Source organism: Fusarium odoratissimum, assembly GCF_000260195.1.
Source record: "Fusarium odoratissimum NRRL 54006 unplaced genomic scaffold supercont1.1, whole genome shotgun sequence".
Taxonomy (NCBI): Eukaryota; Fungi; Ascomycota; class Sordariomycetes; order Hypocreales; family Nectriaceae; genus Fusarium; species Fusarium odoratissimum.
In genome coordinates, this window is record NW_022158687.1 from 1,628,377 (window position 1) to 1,646,070 (window position 17,694).

General features: G+C 49.0%; 3 protein-coding genes across 3 annotated transcripts; 1 reads left to right on the plus strand and 2 right to left on the minus strand.

The window, feature by feature from the left end:
* Positions 1–147: 147 nt before the first annotated feature.
* Positions 148–4,106, plus strand: FOIG_00577 (uncharacterized protein). The gene is made up of 2 exons (XM_031196835.1): positions 148–2,371; positions 2,422–4,106. Exons 1-2 carry the CDS (start codon positions 469–471, stop codon positions 3,585–3,587), a joined length of 3,069 nt encoding a protein of 1,022 aa, XP_031072602.1. The 5' UTR covers positions 148–468; the 3' UTR covers positions 3,588–4,106.
* A 908-nt stretch (positions 4,107–5,014) lies between these two features.
* On the minus strand, positions 5,015–6,797 carry FOIG_00578 (uncharacterized protein). The gene has a single exon (XM_031196836.1). The coding sequence runs from the start codon at positions 6,166–6,168 to the stop codon at positions 5,416–5,418; it is 753 nt and encodes a 250-aa protein (XP_031072603.1). The 5' UTR covers positions 6,169–6,797; the 3' UTR covers positions 5,015–5,415.
* Positions 6,798–11,436: 4,639 nt separating this feature from the next.
* FOIG_00579 (uncharacterized protein) lies at positions 11,437–15,096 on the minus strand. The gene is made up of 2 exons (XM_031196837.1): positions 12,368–15,096; positions 11,437–12,314 (listed from the first exon to the last, which is right to left on the minus strand). Exons 1-2 carry the CDS (start codon positions 14,316–14,318, stop codon positions 12,067–12,069), a joined length of 2,199 nt encoding a protein of 732 aa, XP_031072604.1. The 5' UTR covers positions 14,319–15,096; the 3' UTR covers positions 11,437–12,066.
* Positions 15,097–17,694: the final 2,598 nt, after the last annotated feature.

Genomic DNA, 17,694 nt, shown 5'->3' on the forward strand with positions numbered 1-17,694 from the left:
TTGACTTCTTACGACCTTTCTTTCATTTTATGCATCAAACACTGACGCGAAGCTGAAATCTCACGTGACTTCGTGATGCAGTTGATGCGGGTCGCGTTAACGATTTGAGGGCACTTTAAAAAAATATCCACCTTCACTCGCTCACTTCACGCCCCTCCAGGATTTGGATTGGGATCCCCTTGGCACTCGCAAGCACCACCATCTCTCACTCTCCGACTTTAACCCATTTTTTCTTGATTTCTTCTCCTTTTCTACTAAGCATTCTCCTTAATGACACCGGTCTGCCACTTTCATCCAGTGCTCTGTTTTCTGTTGGCCGAACGATAAGAAGGGCAGAAAATAACAGACCAAACGCTCAATCCGTTCATTTGCAGTGACAGCCCCCGCCCTGGACGATCCAAAGTACTGCTAGCCTCGATTTTTACTCCTATTGTTTCGTATGCCCGTAATAATTCACCTACAATTATAATGGCACGAAGCTCTTCACCCTTGCCAATCCGGCATTCAAACGCTCTACCTCGCACCCCATCGCTCGCTCGCAATACAATAACCATTGACGATGCCGATGAAATAACGGATACCATTCCCTGCTCTCCATCTGCCTTTTTTCGAGGCCGAGATACTACAACACAACCAACACAAGTCCTTCAGAAACCCGGACTTGCACCAATGCGAAGCTCCTCTCCTGCAAGCAGCATTGTGGAAGTTCCTGCATCATCACCCTTCCAACAACCTAAAAAGCCTACACCTCTTGGTAACACTCTTGGTAGCAGAGTTGCCCCTCTCGGCACCTTTTTTCGTCCTCCACAACGGCCTCCTCCTGCAATGACCAACAAGCGACCGGCTGTTGAGCCTATCAATCTCATCTCTGACGATGAGGACGACCTCACACCTCCCCGTGGCGATATTCGACCGACAACGTTTAAGGCACAGATTTCGGCATTCGCGTACAATCCAGAATCAGAGAGCTCGGAAAAGGCCATCAAGACCAAACTCCGACAGATTTATGATGTTTACGGAGACAGAGTGCCCTCGCACAAGGCCAAGGAGGCTTTGAGTGCATGCAAAAACGATCTTGCAGAAGCAATAGATTATCTCGAACGACAAATGCGTCAGTCCAAACAGCCGGCGCCCAACCCTAAACCTGGCAGACGTCTGATTAGCAAGGCGGCTCTCCAATCATCAGCAGCAGCGAGCCGGGCCAGCTCGCGCTCACGCACAGCATCCCTCAGCCCTGAAAAGAAACCCCGACGGCGACTAGTACAAGGTCTCCGAAAGTCCTCGGTCCCTTCGTCTCCAGCATTCCCCTCGTCTCCCCCCGCCCATGCCTCAAGCGACGATCCGCTAATTATTGACCTTGTCGATGATGGGCAGGAGGATACGTATCAGGCGGAGGCATCGCCAGAGCCTTCAGACGATGAGGATGATCGGGTGCTGACTTGTCTCAACACAAGCACTGTTCAAGAACTAGCTGCCATGACAGGCATGAAAGAAGAGCAACTTGCTTGTATGATCGAGAAGCGACCTTTTGATGACATCTCGAAGGCTAGGCGTGTCACCGTCGGTAAAAAGCCTGGCGCCCGAAAGGCTTCCAAAGTCAGCATTGGAGAGAACGTTGTGGAGGCTGTCGAGATCTTTATTGATGCAGTTGCCGCAATCGACAATGTTGTTGGCAAGTGTGACCGCGATGCAAAAGATATCAGGCAGCAGCTTGATACCTGGGATATCGATACATTCGGACATAGTAAGCGAGAGCGAAGCCAAAACTCAGACGATCTGCCTCCAACCCCTACAAGCATCAGCGCGCCCAGATACGTGCGCCCGCCTATTGCCCAACAGCCCAAGTACATGGATGGGCATTGCCGGATGAAACCTTTCCAGCTTGTAGGCCTGAATTGGATGTCCCTCCTCTACAAGTTTAACATCGGCTGTATCCTTGCCGATGAGATGGGGCTGGGCAAGACTTGTCAAGTCATTTCACTCATGTGCCACCTTGTTCAGGATTATGAGGAGGGCAAAGATGGAAAACGAACCCGGCCTTGGCCCAATCTCATTGTCGTTCCCCCAAGTACCTACAACAACTGGCTAGGAGAATTTGAGAAATTTGCTCCAGGCCTCTCGGTGATCGGATACCGAGGCTCTCAGGCAGAGCGAGCTGAGATCGCGTCTGAGATCGAACATGATCCCGAAGCCTTCCACGTCGTGCTTGCAACATACTCACAAATTAACAACGACGCGGATATTGAGGCTATGCAGTCTATTGGACTGCACACTGCCATTTTTGACGAAGGCCACAAGATGAAAAACCCTGAGACTAAGATATACAAAGATCTTCGCCGTATTCCGGCATCATGGAAAATGCTCCTCACAGGTTTGTTACCTCTGGTCTTCTCAATGGGCGCTTTTGCTAATGTTGTATAGGAACTCCTGTTCAGAACAATTTGTTGGAGATGACCTCACTCCTCAACTTCATAAACCCCGATATTTTCAACGGTTGTATGCAACACATTCAGTACATCTTTAGCCAAAAGGTCACTATCAGAGACGTTTCAAACGGTGCTTTTCTGTACAGTGAGCGTGTTAAGCGAGCCAGAACTATCTTGGAGCCGTTCATTCTTCAGCGTCGGAAAGACCAAGTTTTGTCAGATATGCCTCCCAAGATCTGCAATGTCGTCCGCTGCGACATGGACGAGAACCAGAAACAAGTGTATGCCGAGTACGAAGAGATGTTCAAGCTTGAGCCGTCCAAGCGCGTCACAAAAGTCCGTGGCCGTGGAAATGACCAGAACAATTGCTGGATGCAGCTTCGCAAGGCAGCACTTCACCCGCTCCTTTTCAGGCGCCATTTTGATGACAAGAAGGTTGAGAAGATGGCTCGAATCCTGATGGATAGCGTTTCTCAGGATGACCTCCGTCAACCCGACATAAAGCATCTAATCCAAGAACTCAAGGACTCTTCAGATTTTGGACTTCACCTCTGGTGTCGTGACTACCCAGGCCTTCTCGGAAGGTTCGACATCCCTCCAGAGACTGAGATGGACAGCGGAAAGGTGAAGAAACTTCTCGAGCTCATCAACCAGTATCAGGAGAACGGTGACCGAGTCCTTGTATTCAGCAAGTTTTCTCGCGTCATTGAGCTGCTGCAGGAAGTGCTCGCTCAGCTGAATATTCAGCATCGAGTCTTGATGGGGAGCACCCATGTTGTGGAGAGACAGACGCTGATTGACGAGTTCAATGACGACCCTGATATTCCAGTGTTCTTGCTCACAACCGGAGCAGGTGGCACAGGTATCAACCTCACGGCTGCCAACAAAGTCATCATCTTTGACCAATCGGATAACCCTCAAGATGACATCCAGGCCGAGAACAGAGCCCATCGCCTTGGTCAGAAGCGTGACGTCGAAATCATTCGACTTATCGCTTCCAATACTATCGAGGAGCTCATCTACAAAGCTTGTCAGAAGAAAATCGAGCTCGCAAACAAGGTCACTGGTGCAGTGACTGACGAAGATCCCGGTGTGACAGAGCAGACCCTCGAGACAGAGGTCCGCAAGATGCTCATGGAGGAACAAATGACGCCTCCTTAGGAAGGGGGAATGTTCTCCTGAGCAATTGTCCAAGAGCCCGCACCTTTCCCTACACATTCATATTTTGTGTCACATTTTTCTCCACGATCTACCTCTACTGTAAGAACTTCATTCTCTGCGCTGCATAGCAGAGCGGCTTTTGTATCAACCTCGTTGGCTTTGCGTTGCATTTTACGGTTTGCTTGAACGGTTCATGCCCTATCTTCCTCCCAGCATCACAGCCCCATAATGATGGCGGTTTCGTGTCTCGAAGCACAGTGGTTCTTTTTTTTTTTTTTTTTTTTTTGTCTTCTTTTTTTCAGCGCTATAGAGGGTTTGTACGGTTTGCTCATAATACTTTTACGAACGTCATGGCATGGCAGGAAGCAAGGGGTGTACAAGACGGATTGCTACGTATTCTAGAAGCTCATGGTATTGCTAAGGTATTACCATGATTACACATAAGGCTATAGATATAAATCATCAGAGCATAACGGATGCTCCAGGAGATCAAATGAAATTCATATCACATAAAACTACACTTTCATTGCATTGGGTAGATTGATTAGTCTGGTATCATTAAACAGACTCTAATGAAAGGGGAATATCTAATTTCAATTCCACATCAACAATAAACAACCTTTATGGCGTTACCCAGCAACAGTGGTAACCCCCCGTCCCGGCCCGTCGCCGCCCGTCCCATCCCCAGGCCCAGGCCCACGCTAAAGGCGAGAGATCGAACAACGGAAGAAGGATGGAAGGCGAGAATGAACAGACCCCGAAGTCACCTACCCAATGTGCAATAAAATCCGCACACTCGACGCCGTGATACGTCCAACGACTACTTATATACGTACCTTGGTTAGAAGAAATACAGAGACTCGACTAAACTAGTAGGTAAGGTATAATGATGTATTTCGTTTGTTTTTTTTTTTGTAAACTTATGGAAATTCTTCCACGCTTGCCACCAGTTATCAATTAACCCCATCTGCTGGTTACGTGTGTATTTGTTTCCCAACAAACCACCAAACTGTCTGACTCGACAATGACGTCCAAGCTCGGAATTTAACTCTGACTTCGTGGTGTGAAACGTACAAACGGACTTACGATGATGAAAATTGGGACAAGTACCTTCATGTATATTGATGCCCGATTCGATGGTCTGTTCGTGATTTCCGGAGAGACCGTGCGCCTGGTCCATGAGGAATGCGGGATGGGCGATAGGCGACGCACGATGTACCATGGAGGGATAAACATGCGGGTGAAGAACGAGCTGAAGAGAAATTTTTGATGTACTGGCCCAGCTTGCCCATTCCCCAGTACCTGAACATCGACCTCGTATAGCTCATTAGACCTGTAATTTTTCGATAAGATTTCTCGATAATCCAGCCACGATAGTAGTATTGGAACAATATGTAGAGGCTGGCGCACGCAATATTGAACCCTGATGGAGACCGTGATGGTGTGGTCAAGTTCACTGCGACCTAGAGTAGCAAGGATGAACAGGGGACACCAGTAGGCAAGATTAAGTGAAATGTGGAACTTTTGGCGTTCCATTGTAGATTCTTGATATCTCTAGCACCAAATTCCGATTCTTGACCTAAAATAAAAATAAATAAAAAAAGCAAATGTGAAACTTAATAGACGCACGCATTTACGCGTGGGGATATCATTACAAAACGTGAAAGAAAATATCTAACTCCAAGGGCAGCCCATTGCCCATGTTATGTCCTGTAGGCCTCTTTTCTTTGTGCTCGCTACCGATGATGCTCGGCCGAGACTTGCGCTAAAGATCAAATGTATAAAATCATGTACGAGAAAATATTCTGGTAGATCCAATTGAGGTTGCTTAATGTCCTGGTCGTGACTTGAGACCGATGTCACCATTGAGCAACAGCGTCTTCCAGCGGCGGTCGACAGCATGACGATCGCGGCCGAGATTTCGGGCGCAGTCTTGCCATTCTGCCTTTGACAATCTAAGCTTCTCTAGCACGATTTCGATGAGGATACGATCGTCCTCGGCGCTCCAGTCCTCTTCATCGGAGGAATCTTCCTCTCCGAGAAGATGTCCGCCTTGTCGAAGATGCATGTTGTGGAAGTCGGAACGGTCGAGACCGAGAGGCAGCTGCTCGGGGGCGATGCGCGTGCGCTTTGGCGTTGAGGGCGCGACTTGCTTGATTGGGCGGCGCGATGGTGACTCGCTGCCAGACTCGCTTGCTGATGAATAGCGTTCCGCCTCCTCGTCGGCAGCGCGGCGCCTCTTGTTAAGAGCACGCGGTGCCGCACGCTTGGTTACCTTCTTGGGACCGACTGGCTCGCGGGGTTGTGGGCGTGGACGGAGGCGCAGCTTCAGAGGAGGTGCTGCATGGGCCAGCGGTGGAGTTGGTAATTGAGCGAGCGAAGGAGTCGGGCGAGGATTGGTGATAATAGGCGCAGGTGTTGATAGTAGTGATTGGAGCGAGCGACAGGTGGTCATGATATTGGCGAAAGATGCGTGCGACGAGAAAGCCGGAGGGCTGGCAGGAGGCGAGAAAAGAGAAGGTTGCAGTCGAGAGTGGGTTGAGTGCGACGCATCGCAGGGCAGCGCGGACGGGAGAAGCATAGTAGCGAGTTTCGATTATTTGGTGTCAAATAATAAAGATGCAAAGTATGACCGCAGCGACTATTGTTGTTGTTTGGTGCAAAGGGCGAAGGGCGAAGGGGTGGTTGGCGTGTGGTGCGATTGCGACTGGGACAGGCGACGCGGCTAGGCGCAAAAGTATGGCGGGCAATTTTTTTGACGATGCTTGGTAAGTGCGCGCGCGAGATGGGGAGGTGAGGATCGAGTCGATGAGAGATGAAGAGGTTGCGATGCGACTATTAAAAAAAGTCGAGAATGCAAATGATTTGGTGTTTGTCTGTTTGTGTTTGTGTTGATGTTGTTGTAGGGAGAAACTGAGTCTGTTGTCGGAGTGAAGAGCAGGAAATGCGGTGGTTGTGGTGGGAATTGGAATGAACGGGGGGTTGGTCAGGCAAGTGGCATTGGAATGGGATAGGAAGGGGCAGGGGACGCAGTGGCCTAATATGGATCTGGATGAGGTGTGGTGTGGAAGTGAACAAGAAGGACCTTGGACCGGGGTCAGAGAAGGAGGGTCCCAGGTCCCACCTACCGTCGGGGTCGTTGGGTGAAGCCGCGCACCCAGCGGAAGGAGCCACCAGCAGGCGACAAGTACCCTCTGGGCTTGTCTCGGGGGTGCAGATACAGTGCAGACACCAAGCAACGTGGACCCTCCCGTGAGTTTTGAGTCGGTTCGCGCCCGTTTTAGCGGCAGCGGTAAAGTAAACTTACCTTATTAGCTACCAAGTGACTGTGAGGTACTTTGCTGCCTGTCGTACAGTAGGTACTGTGGTAAGGGTCAAGGACCCCGTGCACCACCTGATCGCCAACACCCAGGACAAATGTTCTTTGACGATGTATTTTGGGCTTAGAAAGCCCACATAGATGATAGAACCCCCCCGAGCACTCCGCCTCCAGGTGTCGGGAATCAATCACGCATGGAAGGGGACAAGGGTGTCGCAGGGGGGCAGGTGCACGTCCGTAGTATGTGCCTCTGGCAACACAAATACTGATCGCTGCTTCCGGGTAGTCACGATGGATTTTTACAACGGTGGTCGGACTACTGGCAGAGAAGGAACGAAAGACCCATGCTTCTCGCACATGATACATGTTTCCTTGCAGGTGAGGTATATGTTCTGCATGTAGATCCTTGCTAGAGCACTGCACTGTACGGAATCGACCAAGCGTCGGTGGGTGTCCAGTTGGACGATGACACTTGAGACATCCTGGACAGCCTCGATCTTTGTCTCAGCACACTCTCTTCTTGCCCGGAAGCATCAGGACATTTCCATGACACGGCACGAGATGACATATGTCTCCTTTCTTTCCTTTTCGATTGACCTCTTAATTTTACATGTGCGTTGCTTCGAGAGATATCATGCTCCGCATCTAGGATGATACTATCGAATAATACATCCCTCTCTACAACCCTTCAGCTTCAAGATGAATACAGCCATGGTGCCATAGGGTAGAAAGTAGGCCCCCTTCTTGCTAACCCTTCATCTGTTCCGTCTATTGGAGTGATTATTGCCTTTCGTAACGTCGTTTCAACCGTTCTGACATCAACCGCCCTGCATATTCGTCCCCATGTTTCTCCCTCTGTTTGACCAAAAAAGCAATAAACCTTCACCCATCCCTTCTCTGTGATCATGCACGAAATAACCAGGACATCCAAGACAAGCAGATGTAGATCATTTTCTCACAGCAGCTGAATATATGCTGCAGCGTTAATGCTTGTGCGTGTCAGGAACCCGAAAGGTGAAAAAAACAAAGAAAGAAAGAAAGAAAGAAACGGGCAAATCTGTACACATCTCCACAATCATACGACGATGCTACTCTTCCCGTCTATTCTACCCGCACCGGGATACGACACAGGGTCATGTTCCTACCACACATGGAGCTTTCTTATTCATCTCAGTTCCGTATTGTCTTCTTCTCTTTTCGTCAGGGCCCGGCCGATAAACATAGACAGCAATCAAATGGATCAACATGGCAATATCCAAGTCAATGGCACATAGCGAATAGACCACCAACACATTCTCGCTTCCTTGTTTAACTTGAGCCCTCTCTTCCCCAATAATTCCCTCTGGGCCGAGGAACTGACTAGTGTTCATAGGTTCTCTAGAACCACCACCCGCCCTCGACGTCCGATTTGGGCTTGATGCCCTACCTGACTCAAGACATTCAAGCTACTGTATTGTATGCATCGCAAACATACAACTTAACTTGCAAGGGTCTAATGCAACCAGGTACACCAGTTAGAGGTTTTTTATGTGCTACTGCGTACTAACTTAGTTTCTTGACTTGAAAAGAAATGTATGCATCGGGCAACGTTGGATAATCCTAAACCAGGCGCAGGCCGTGTATGACTTCGCTTGTCAAGTTGACACAGACAATTTCGACGAGTCGCGCTTGTTCATCCACACAAGAATAAGTTTGTTGCCATATTGCTACTTTGTGCTACGCTCCCCTGTCGGTTGATCCAGCAGACCAAGCTGAATCAATCAGGTAGTCCCTGAGAGAGCAACATTGGTGCACCTCAGTCACACAAGAATCTGTCTGATGGATGTCTAGTTCAAAAACTCTCCGCTGACGCACCAGCAGTGGAGGGAGGGATATTGGTATTCCTCGCTAGTTACCGTGCCTTGGCTGGTGGGAGCGAGCCGTCGCGGCACGGGCTAGGACCATCCCATGGTTCCCATCTCATCCATACCCTTCCATTCCTTTGCCGTACCGTTCGCTTCCACGTTGATGTGCTGCAGGGTCCTATGTTGTCAGAGCTCCCGAATGACGGCAGAAGCCTGCTAAACTGTATCATGTCTGCGGCACCAATTCATTCATTCCTTGATTCATGTTCCTTGATGCTCACACACTTTCGCCTACCTTCCACTACCCGCTTCTCCCATTCTATAACAAACCAGCAAACGGTGGGATCAGCTCCAGGTGTCGAATAGTGGGTGTGTGTGTGTCTGCGTGACCTTTTCCTGTTACCTCCTTTACAGGTGAGTCGGTGAGGTCATGCTCCGTTTCAAACCCTACCGCCCTTTGTTCTCAACCGCTTTTGGAAGAAGCAGGAACGCGCGAATTGTTGGCTACCTTGCCTGAAGGCACCTTACATAGGCACTGTAACCCTCGAAGGCGAAGTTGTCTTCACACCTAAGTCAGTTGGCTTATGACGATGCAAGTACTCCGTACTTGCGAAACAATCACTCGATCGCCAATGAATATCCGATCTCCTTGATCGAGACCTTGGAGTTCCCTCTTTTTGAAGTTGCACCATCTGTACATTTCTTCCCCTCTCTATCATTGTTGCAATGCTTCATGATAAGTTAAGTCCACCTCCATGATACAGATATTCAGGAAAATGGAGACCCGAGTATGCTGCGTTCTTTGCCAGATCATTCACCGCCTGTTTACAACGCATGCCTCTCATTCTCTTTGTCATTGGCCCTGCAGCGTAGTCCTTGCTCTTGATATCGTCGCGCGATTACCGCACACGTCGCGAGGGAGACGCGTGTGAGGTCAGTAAAAACGCGTCAAAACGCGTCAACGCGTTAATTGAGACATGCATGATCTCCCGGGGTGACCAATAGAAGAATACGGAAAGATGGGTATCAGTGGAGAAGCAGCGCAACCACTTCCGAGCATGGTCAGTGCGTACATGAAGTACCTGTTGGGCTCGACATGGGTGGTCGCATACAGTGCGGTAGTAAATTTCCTTACGGCCTTACCCTGGAACCAAGAATTACCCGCAAACCTTTTGTCTTCTACTTCTGTAACAAGAACGACGTCAATAGTGAATCGTTGATTGGCAGGTTGGAAATATTCCTCTGGGCTTCACGGACCACATTGCGTCACAGGCCCTTTCCTCTCCCTCAGCTACTGACATGTCCGGCTTCCGAAACTTGGATAACTCGAGCTGGATGGTATCACTTTGTCTTACAGGAACACCCCTTGGAGGGGAACACAATTCAGGACAAGTAAAGCTTGGTAACATACGCCTCACGGCTGACAATTATTGCCATCTCAGGCAATCAGTCTGGGTAACCATTTTTAAACATAACAAGTACCGGACTTTATCCATAAATCAGTGTGAGCGGCATCTCAGACCTTCGGCCCCAATCTTCCCACCCTTCAGTCGCGATGGCTTCTATCTTCCCTTGCCCAGACTCATCATACAGCTAGAATGCCCTAATCAGATAAAAGAGAGACATGTAAACACACCAGACGCGTCTTAAGGTGATACAGTAAACATATCAAGAACCCCTCAATTCAGCTCTCTGTCTCATCATCAAAGACCCTCCCTGCCCTCGATCGAGCCAGTGGAGGAAAAGGAGAGGGGTTCCTTTGTCCGTGTACATCTTGTCTTCTCTCCCTCGTGAGGAAATTGCTTTTCTTTGTTAATAACGTATCATATCGAGATCTGTTCGTTCCTGGCTAGTGGCGGGCTTCCCGAGTTCTGGGGTCAGATGCAAGTGAAGTGACCAAAGAACGAACCCTTTAGACTTCTCTGTCAATGTCTTTGCTGGATTGATTACCAAGTATCAAGTCGAGACTTATTCGAATTACGCAATACTTCTCTCTTATGGCGTTTGCTGAGCTCAGAACTCGGCTACTGATGGCTTATATACAAAACGGTCGAAGCTTATATCAACCATCACCATTGATCAGTGAACTCAAGTAGAAGCGTCCACCCATCGAACCGAGGTTCGCCATTTCCCCCTTCCATCACTCGTCGGTCTGTGTCACAACAACGCCTCGTTGTTGCTTTGGTACGAAATGTCGCTACATATCCTGCCCCTTGCATGTTGTTTTGAGTTTTGTAGTGTGGTTAGCTGGTAGGGTGGTCAGTTTCTGTCAACAACCAATTAGGTTGTCAAACAATAGAAACATAAGTGATTACTTACAGCAAAACCAAGGACAACATCACAAGATCAAGTCTATATCAAGAATTAAAAATGGGCTATGAGATGGTAAACTATTCCTAATAAGTAGGCATGCCTTCAATGAATTTTGTCAATGTAGCTTACCCTAGACATGGGCAATCTGATAAACAATCTCCAGAACCCCTTGCATATGCATATCGGGGGAGCTTTGCCCCACGGTGCCTCCATTGAAGACTAGGTAACCCCAAGGGAGTCAGTCATATGAGGATACATCGTTCTGGGGTTAAGCTGTTAGAGCTGTATGATGTGCTCAAGTTCATGTGCTTAGCCCAATCTGCTAGTCAAAGCAAACCCGAAGTAACCACACGTTACACGTATTGACAAGTTCAAAAGGTCAACGGATAAAGGTCAGGCTGGTATCATAGCCTTCATTCATGGCAGGCACTGTATTACTATATCATGATTATGTCCAAGTCACGTCTCCTACAAACGCCAAACACAAGATGATAATTACCGTCAACCCACTCCACAGTCTCACTTCGCTCTCTATGTCGTCAGATGTTGGGACTCCCTATTTCAATAGTTTCCACCGCAGATACAGGGAGAATTATACCAAAAAGATCCCAGCCGAGCTGATGAATCACATACCCGTCAAATTACATCTCCTCATGCTATGCTGCTACTCGGGATCAGGCTCCCCCTTTTGATTCCAAAAACACGATTCCAACAGGTGAGCATCCGTGCCAAACAAGGGTAGCGACGGAGATGAGGACAAGAAGGCGCCGTCAAGCGTATCGTCCAATATAGAGAATTTGGGCCATGCGAGATGTGATGTATGCCAAAATGGAAAAAGAAAAATAACGGCGCTGAATGAACTTGTCGTTACTGCTGACAAAAAACAGCATAACGGAAGGCGGGAGTTATGTCGTTTGCCTTTTCATAGAGGAAGCGTGGTCGTCGTTGATTAGTTATGCTCTTCATATTAAACCCGGAGCAGGCTGTTACTCGCCCACTGCCATTACATAACGATGCAGTCCTTGTCGTCCTTGGGATTTTTCTGCATCTTGCCGTTTCGTGGAGGGGCAACCTCCATGGGAGTACCCTGGCCGCTGACAGCTGCCTGGATGATGGCTAACCGTTGCTTGGCTCGCTCTTCACCAGCATCGGCAGCTTTGACGTACCAGACATTGGCTTCCAAAACGTCACGTCGGCATCCGATGCCCATCTCCGTAAAGTAGCCGACGGCGTATTGTGCCTTCACGAAGCCTGCACCATGGTTAGCTACCTCATCGTTTACACCGCATCAACAAAACACTCACCTAAGTCGGCTGATCGACGCGCCCACTCATAAGCCTCCTCCTCATCCTTTTCAAGGATCGGGGGAGCGCCGACCATGTACCACGCACACAATCCCATCATGGCACCGGCATGTCCCCTTTCAGCAGCGCCAGTATAGAAGTGAACGCTGAGAGCCGGATCACGAGGGCAGTTAAGCAGGCCGTGCTCATAAGCATCACCCAGTCGATAATTAGCCTCAGGGTGGCCTAATTCCGCAGCCTGAGTAAAGAGCTCGGCAGCGTGGATATCGTCCTTGAAGATATCTGCACCATACCCATTCTCATATAAGCAACCAAGTTGATACGGCGCGGAATTGTACTGAGTATCGGCCGCTTCAGCAGCTAGCTTCATCCATTTAATTCCTTCTCGGTAGCGCTTTTCTCCAAGATCGCCAGATAGACAGGCCTTACCCAAACGTGTCATGGCGCCAGGATGGCGCTTCGAAGCAGCTGTACGCAAGAATTGCACCGCCTTGGCAGGGTCTTTCCGGCAACCCCAACCAAATTCATAGCATAGAGCGGTTCGGTAACCAGATTCAGCGTGGCCGTGCTTCGCAGCCAAAACAAACAGAGGGAATGCCGAATTATAATCTTCCTTACCCTTGCTGAAGAGTCCGGAAGCAAACCCATCCGCGAGATAGTATTGCGCAAAGGGGTATCCGGCACTGGCAAGACGCTGTAGGATTTGTCGGGCTTCACGAACCAGTTCTTGTGGGCTTGACACAGAGCCTTCAGCAGTTGGGCTGTCACGACCCTTTTGAGGTTTGGGGCTGTTCTTGCGTGCCTTAGGTTCTGAAAAGTCTAGCCCTTGCTCCTGGGCTGTTGAAATCAAGAATATAGCGAACGAGTACTGAATAGAAGAGTCATTTGTCTTTTTGACGTTGGCACGATACATGTCCAGAGTCTTTTGTGTGCTGAGAAGAGACGCATTGTTACCGATGACAGTTCGAAGATTAGAGTTATCAGGTGTCAATGGCGCCGGAGCCTGCTGAGGATAAGGCGCATGAAGCAACTCGGCATACGTCGACATTCTGGCATCAGGAGATTTGCGCGAACCAGCCGGCAGAAGACCCGGAGAGCGGCCACGCGAATCAGAATAGACAGAATACGAAGATGGTGGCCGAGGCAATGAAGTCCTCATATGGCTACCCGAATTCGGAGTAAGATGACGGCCGATGTTTGAAGCACTCTCAGCGAGATCAGAAGCTGACGAGTTCCTGGCCTCTGCACTGGGAACGCTTGTTGGGAAATCCTTCTGGTGATGGTACTGAAAAAGAGGCACAGGCTGGGTCTCAGGCATATTTCCTTCGATAATGGAGCTCTCGGGGGAATCGCCAATCGCCTGGCCCTCAACATTCTCATTCATTCCTGACAGAGAGCTTGCGCTTGTCGTTGCCGAAGATTCTATAGAGATTTGTTGCGGGTTCGTGCTCGCAGTTTCATTCGATTCACGACTGTTGCGGTACTGATCCTGATTGCGAACTCTGTCCGTTGGAGTTGTCTTGGTGGGCTCGGCGATGTTTGTTCTTTCAAGCTGCGGCTCAGAGCCCCCTTCAGCCCCGCGGGAGTCATCTTGAAACTCGGGAAAGCTCCTTGGCTCTGACCTCAGACCGTGGGGAGGAGGGGGAGGAGCAGTTTCTGGGGGCGAAGGCAGCGGAAGGAGAGTGCGATCAACCAATTCTCCTCTCAACGATGGCTTCTGAGTATATTCGACATCGGCATTTGAAGGCTGAACCCAATTCTCCTGTTGAAAGTTTACGCGGACGGGCGAGACTGGTCCGTTGCGCAGTCTTGGGCCTTCAGATTCATCGAGATGAGGTATGCGAACAGGGCTACGACGAGAAGCACTGGTCGGTCTCGAAGAGGGTCTCGACGATTCGTTGTAGTTCAACGGTGCCGCGGTAGGAGGCGGTGAAGTATTTATTGCTGCCATGATAAAACGATGGTGAGGCTTTGGCAATGCCGAAGCAGCCAAGCGTAAGTTTGGGTATATTCCAGAACGAGTGTCGAGATAGAGGCGGAGTTCGATAACCTGGCAAGCGCGCAGGACTCGGCGACCGTGCTATATCCAAGATCACAAAGAACCGAATGGGCCGAGACCAATTCTGGGCACGCTCAAGGAAACACGAGGCAACAGAAGATAGCGACCGTGGAGGAGAAGCGATTGTAGTCTGTAGTCAGTGACAGACGGTCACTTTAGCGCAACGTACGGAGTGGATGCTGCACGAAGGATATTTGGGTATGGATCCGAAACGCCGCGATACAGCGGAGACAAGGGGGAGCTGGGCAAACAGAGGATAGATCAGCGAGCGACAAGGGGGGGTGGTTGGAGAAACGATAGTTGGGGAGAACCCAAGGAGGCTGAAGTGAGAGGTGAGAGCCCTGGAATTGGTATGAGGTGATGAGCACAATAAAACGGGAATATCTGGTATTTTTTTTTTCTGAACGAAGGATAGAAGGGAGGAAGAATGATGGAAAAGCCAAGACTAACTAGACCCAGAATCGGACGGAAGAAAAGAAAATTCCAAGCATTAAGATGAGTGGACTTTGAGCTGAGATCCAATAAGGTCCTTTTTGTCCTGGGCGCTGCGCCGTCCGATTTTGTGAGGTGAGGTGGTGGTGAACGTGGTGGCAGTGGTGGTGATGAGGTCCAGGCGCCCACTGCAGTTTAGCTGAATTAGCTAAATTATGGCACATGCGCTTGTAGGAAGCCTGTGTGAGCAATGGAAGTGGAGGGACCCATGTAGAAAACCAGTGGGGATTTGTTTGCCTGACGGGTTAATAAATAAATGATGTCTCTTGTTTCGTTGAAGAACAAGTAGAGGAGTGTTTCAATTTTCCTTTTGAACCAAGAAAATGATCAAGTCATATAGCCCCGACGATGCTATTACTAAGTCGAGAAGGCCGGTTACTGCAGTACCTGGTCTGATCTGTTTCTTATAGAAAAAGGCATCAACCGCCGAAACCAGGCTGTTTAGGTAGCAAGAGTCGACGTTGCGGGAGCTGAACTGGTGGTAATTAGGAAGGAGCAGGGGTATTTTGCAACCAAGTATCACCAAGGAAGGCGCAGGATCTTTCTATTCACTCTGTGACCTCAACTCCAAGACTCCCGTTTCACTTGTTACACATCCTCTTTCTGCCTTTAAATCAGGAAATGATGATACCACAATAATGACGTGTACACAGAACACACACAGGCGCCGTGTGCATCCAACCCCTTTCCCTTCAGCATGCTACATACACGTCCGTGAGGAATGGTAGCTCTAGGAAAGCTCGGCATGACAAGCGCCTCAAGCGGAAATGGCACGGTCAAAATTGGCCGACTTGTCCCTTTCCTGCTTCTCCGAAAAGAAAAGTGACATGGAATGGCCGGCAGGTCTCAAAATGACAACCACTGCAAGTCCAATTCGTGAACTCCCATGTTGGTAGGAGAGCTGAAAAGCCTCGATGCAATGCCTCCCAATGGTACGTCGTGCCATAAACGAAACTGCATGTTAGCGTCATTACAACATTAAACATGGCTTAAATAACTCAACTCAAGGGTCCAGGCCAAGCCCAGCCCAGCGGGCTGCTGCGCTAACACTTAAATGGCTTCTGCTATTTCTTGACCGCCAGAGCACGCCTACGACATATGGGCGCTTAAATGCTTCATTTTTGCCATTTGGACATAAGCAACTCATGTGTTCTAGTATCATGGAGCCTCGCCGTTGCAACATTATATCTTAGTGGTAGATCTTCCAAACTCTGATCCAACGATACAACTCAATCGAGTTGAGTTAGTACACTTAAGTTTGTGTACCAGGCCATCCTTGTCTGCGATTTCAACTCCAGGTTGTCAACATTAAGGCAGCGCTTACCGTTGAACAAGGCTGAGCAGCCGCCATGGCGTCGGTGTCGTCACGCAAATATTACCCTAGAACTGCAGCCACTGGTCGCTTCGTAAAGGAAAGCAAAATCGGAGATTTCCTTAACTGTTACTTTCGGTGGGCGGGTAGCACGTAGGTTGCATTTGTTTCGGCAATTAGCCCGGGTATCTGGTAGACATATGAATTCTTGTATCACATACATAAATATTGGTGGACGAGTACAGAAACCAGCAGATCGATTTATAACATGTCGTGAGGAATATTCTGTCGACAGTTGGCTGCTGTTTTATTTGGATACAGACGTTGACCAAACACTATTCAGGGTGGGTACTGTCCATTGAATAGATGAAATGCTATCCAAGGCCTGGTGAGGAGTAGCACGTGGGCAAAGCTCGCCTTCCGCTGCGGCTGGTCTTTTTGAATGGGGCGGTGTTGGCTGGCAAGGGGTTCTTTTCAAGATTGGTCTTCTCAGAACACACATATAGTATATTCCGGGTTCTTGATAAACTCCGAGGGAGTTGTATACACAGCAACCTCGAACTCTTTTGGTCAATATTTCGTCGAACCGAATGGTGGATATACAGCGGCATGATTTCTCCCCTTCAGATCTATTATTATATTTAGGAAAGAGCTGAGTTTGCCCAGTGATTTCCTTGGGACTTTGATTATTAGTAGCAGAGTAGTTTTGAATTCACGGCGGTCGGGCCGTCGATCGGACGGCCCCACCCGGCCGACCCGGCTGCCACTTAATCCATCCACCATCCACATGCTGAGTGATCGTTTCGCAATACTTTCAAATAATCCTATCATTCTTAAGCAGTTAGATTAACATGGAATTTTTAGACGCAAGTTTTACCTCAAGGAATGTCTGAACTGCTGTTGCTTATGACTCCACCATGGATCTTTGGTCGAACCCCAGAGTTTCCACTCATCCCAGGATCAAGCTTCTTTTTAAAGTCTGGGGAACCCCACGACAAAGCCACTGCCAGCTCAAGGATACGACCCAACTTTGTTAATGAGTTTGTTAAATCACACTTGCAGACTTGACAAGTACTCTGATCATGTTCCGATCTTAGTTGAAGCACGGCCTATTGTCAAGGTATCTTGTTGTAGAACACGATGGGCACTTAATGGCCTAGATAAGCGTATATTAATTAAAAAATACCCTAAACACGCCCAACAAAATACCTTGACTATATCCTTGTATCAACAGAGAGTTTAGACTCAGTTTTGGATCTAATTCAAGTACTGATTGTTCGCACGATATTCGAAGCTTCTACAGTCCCGTGAAACTTCTCGTATAAACAATAAGCTAGCGTCAATTCCACCCACCTGATGTCGTCGATCTGGCTCGTATCGAAGCTGTTGTCTGCCATTCATGCACTCGTGCAGCCGGAAGGTATAGCCTCCAGTACTGCACAGATATCTCACCGGGTTTTAGCC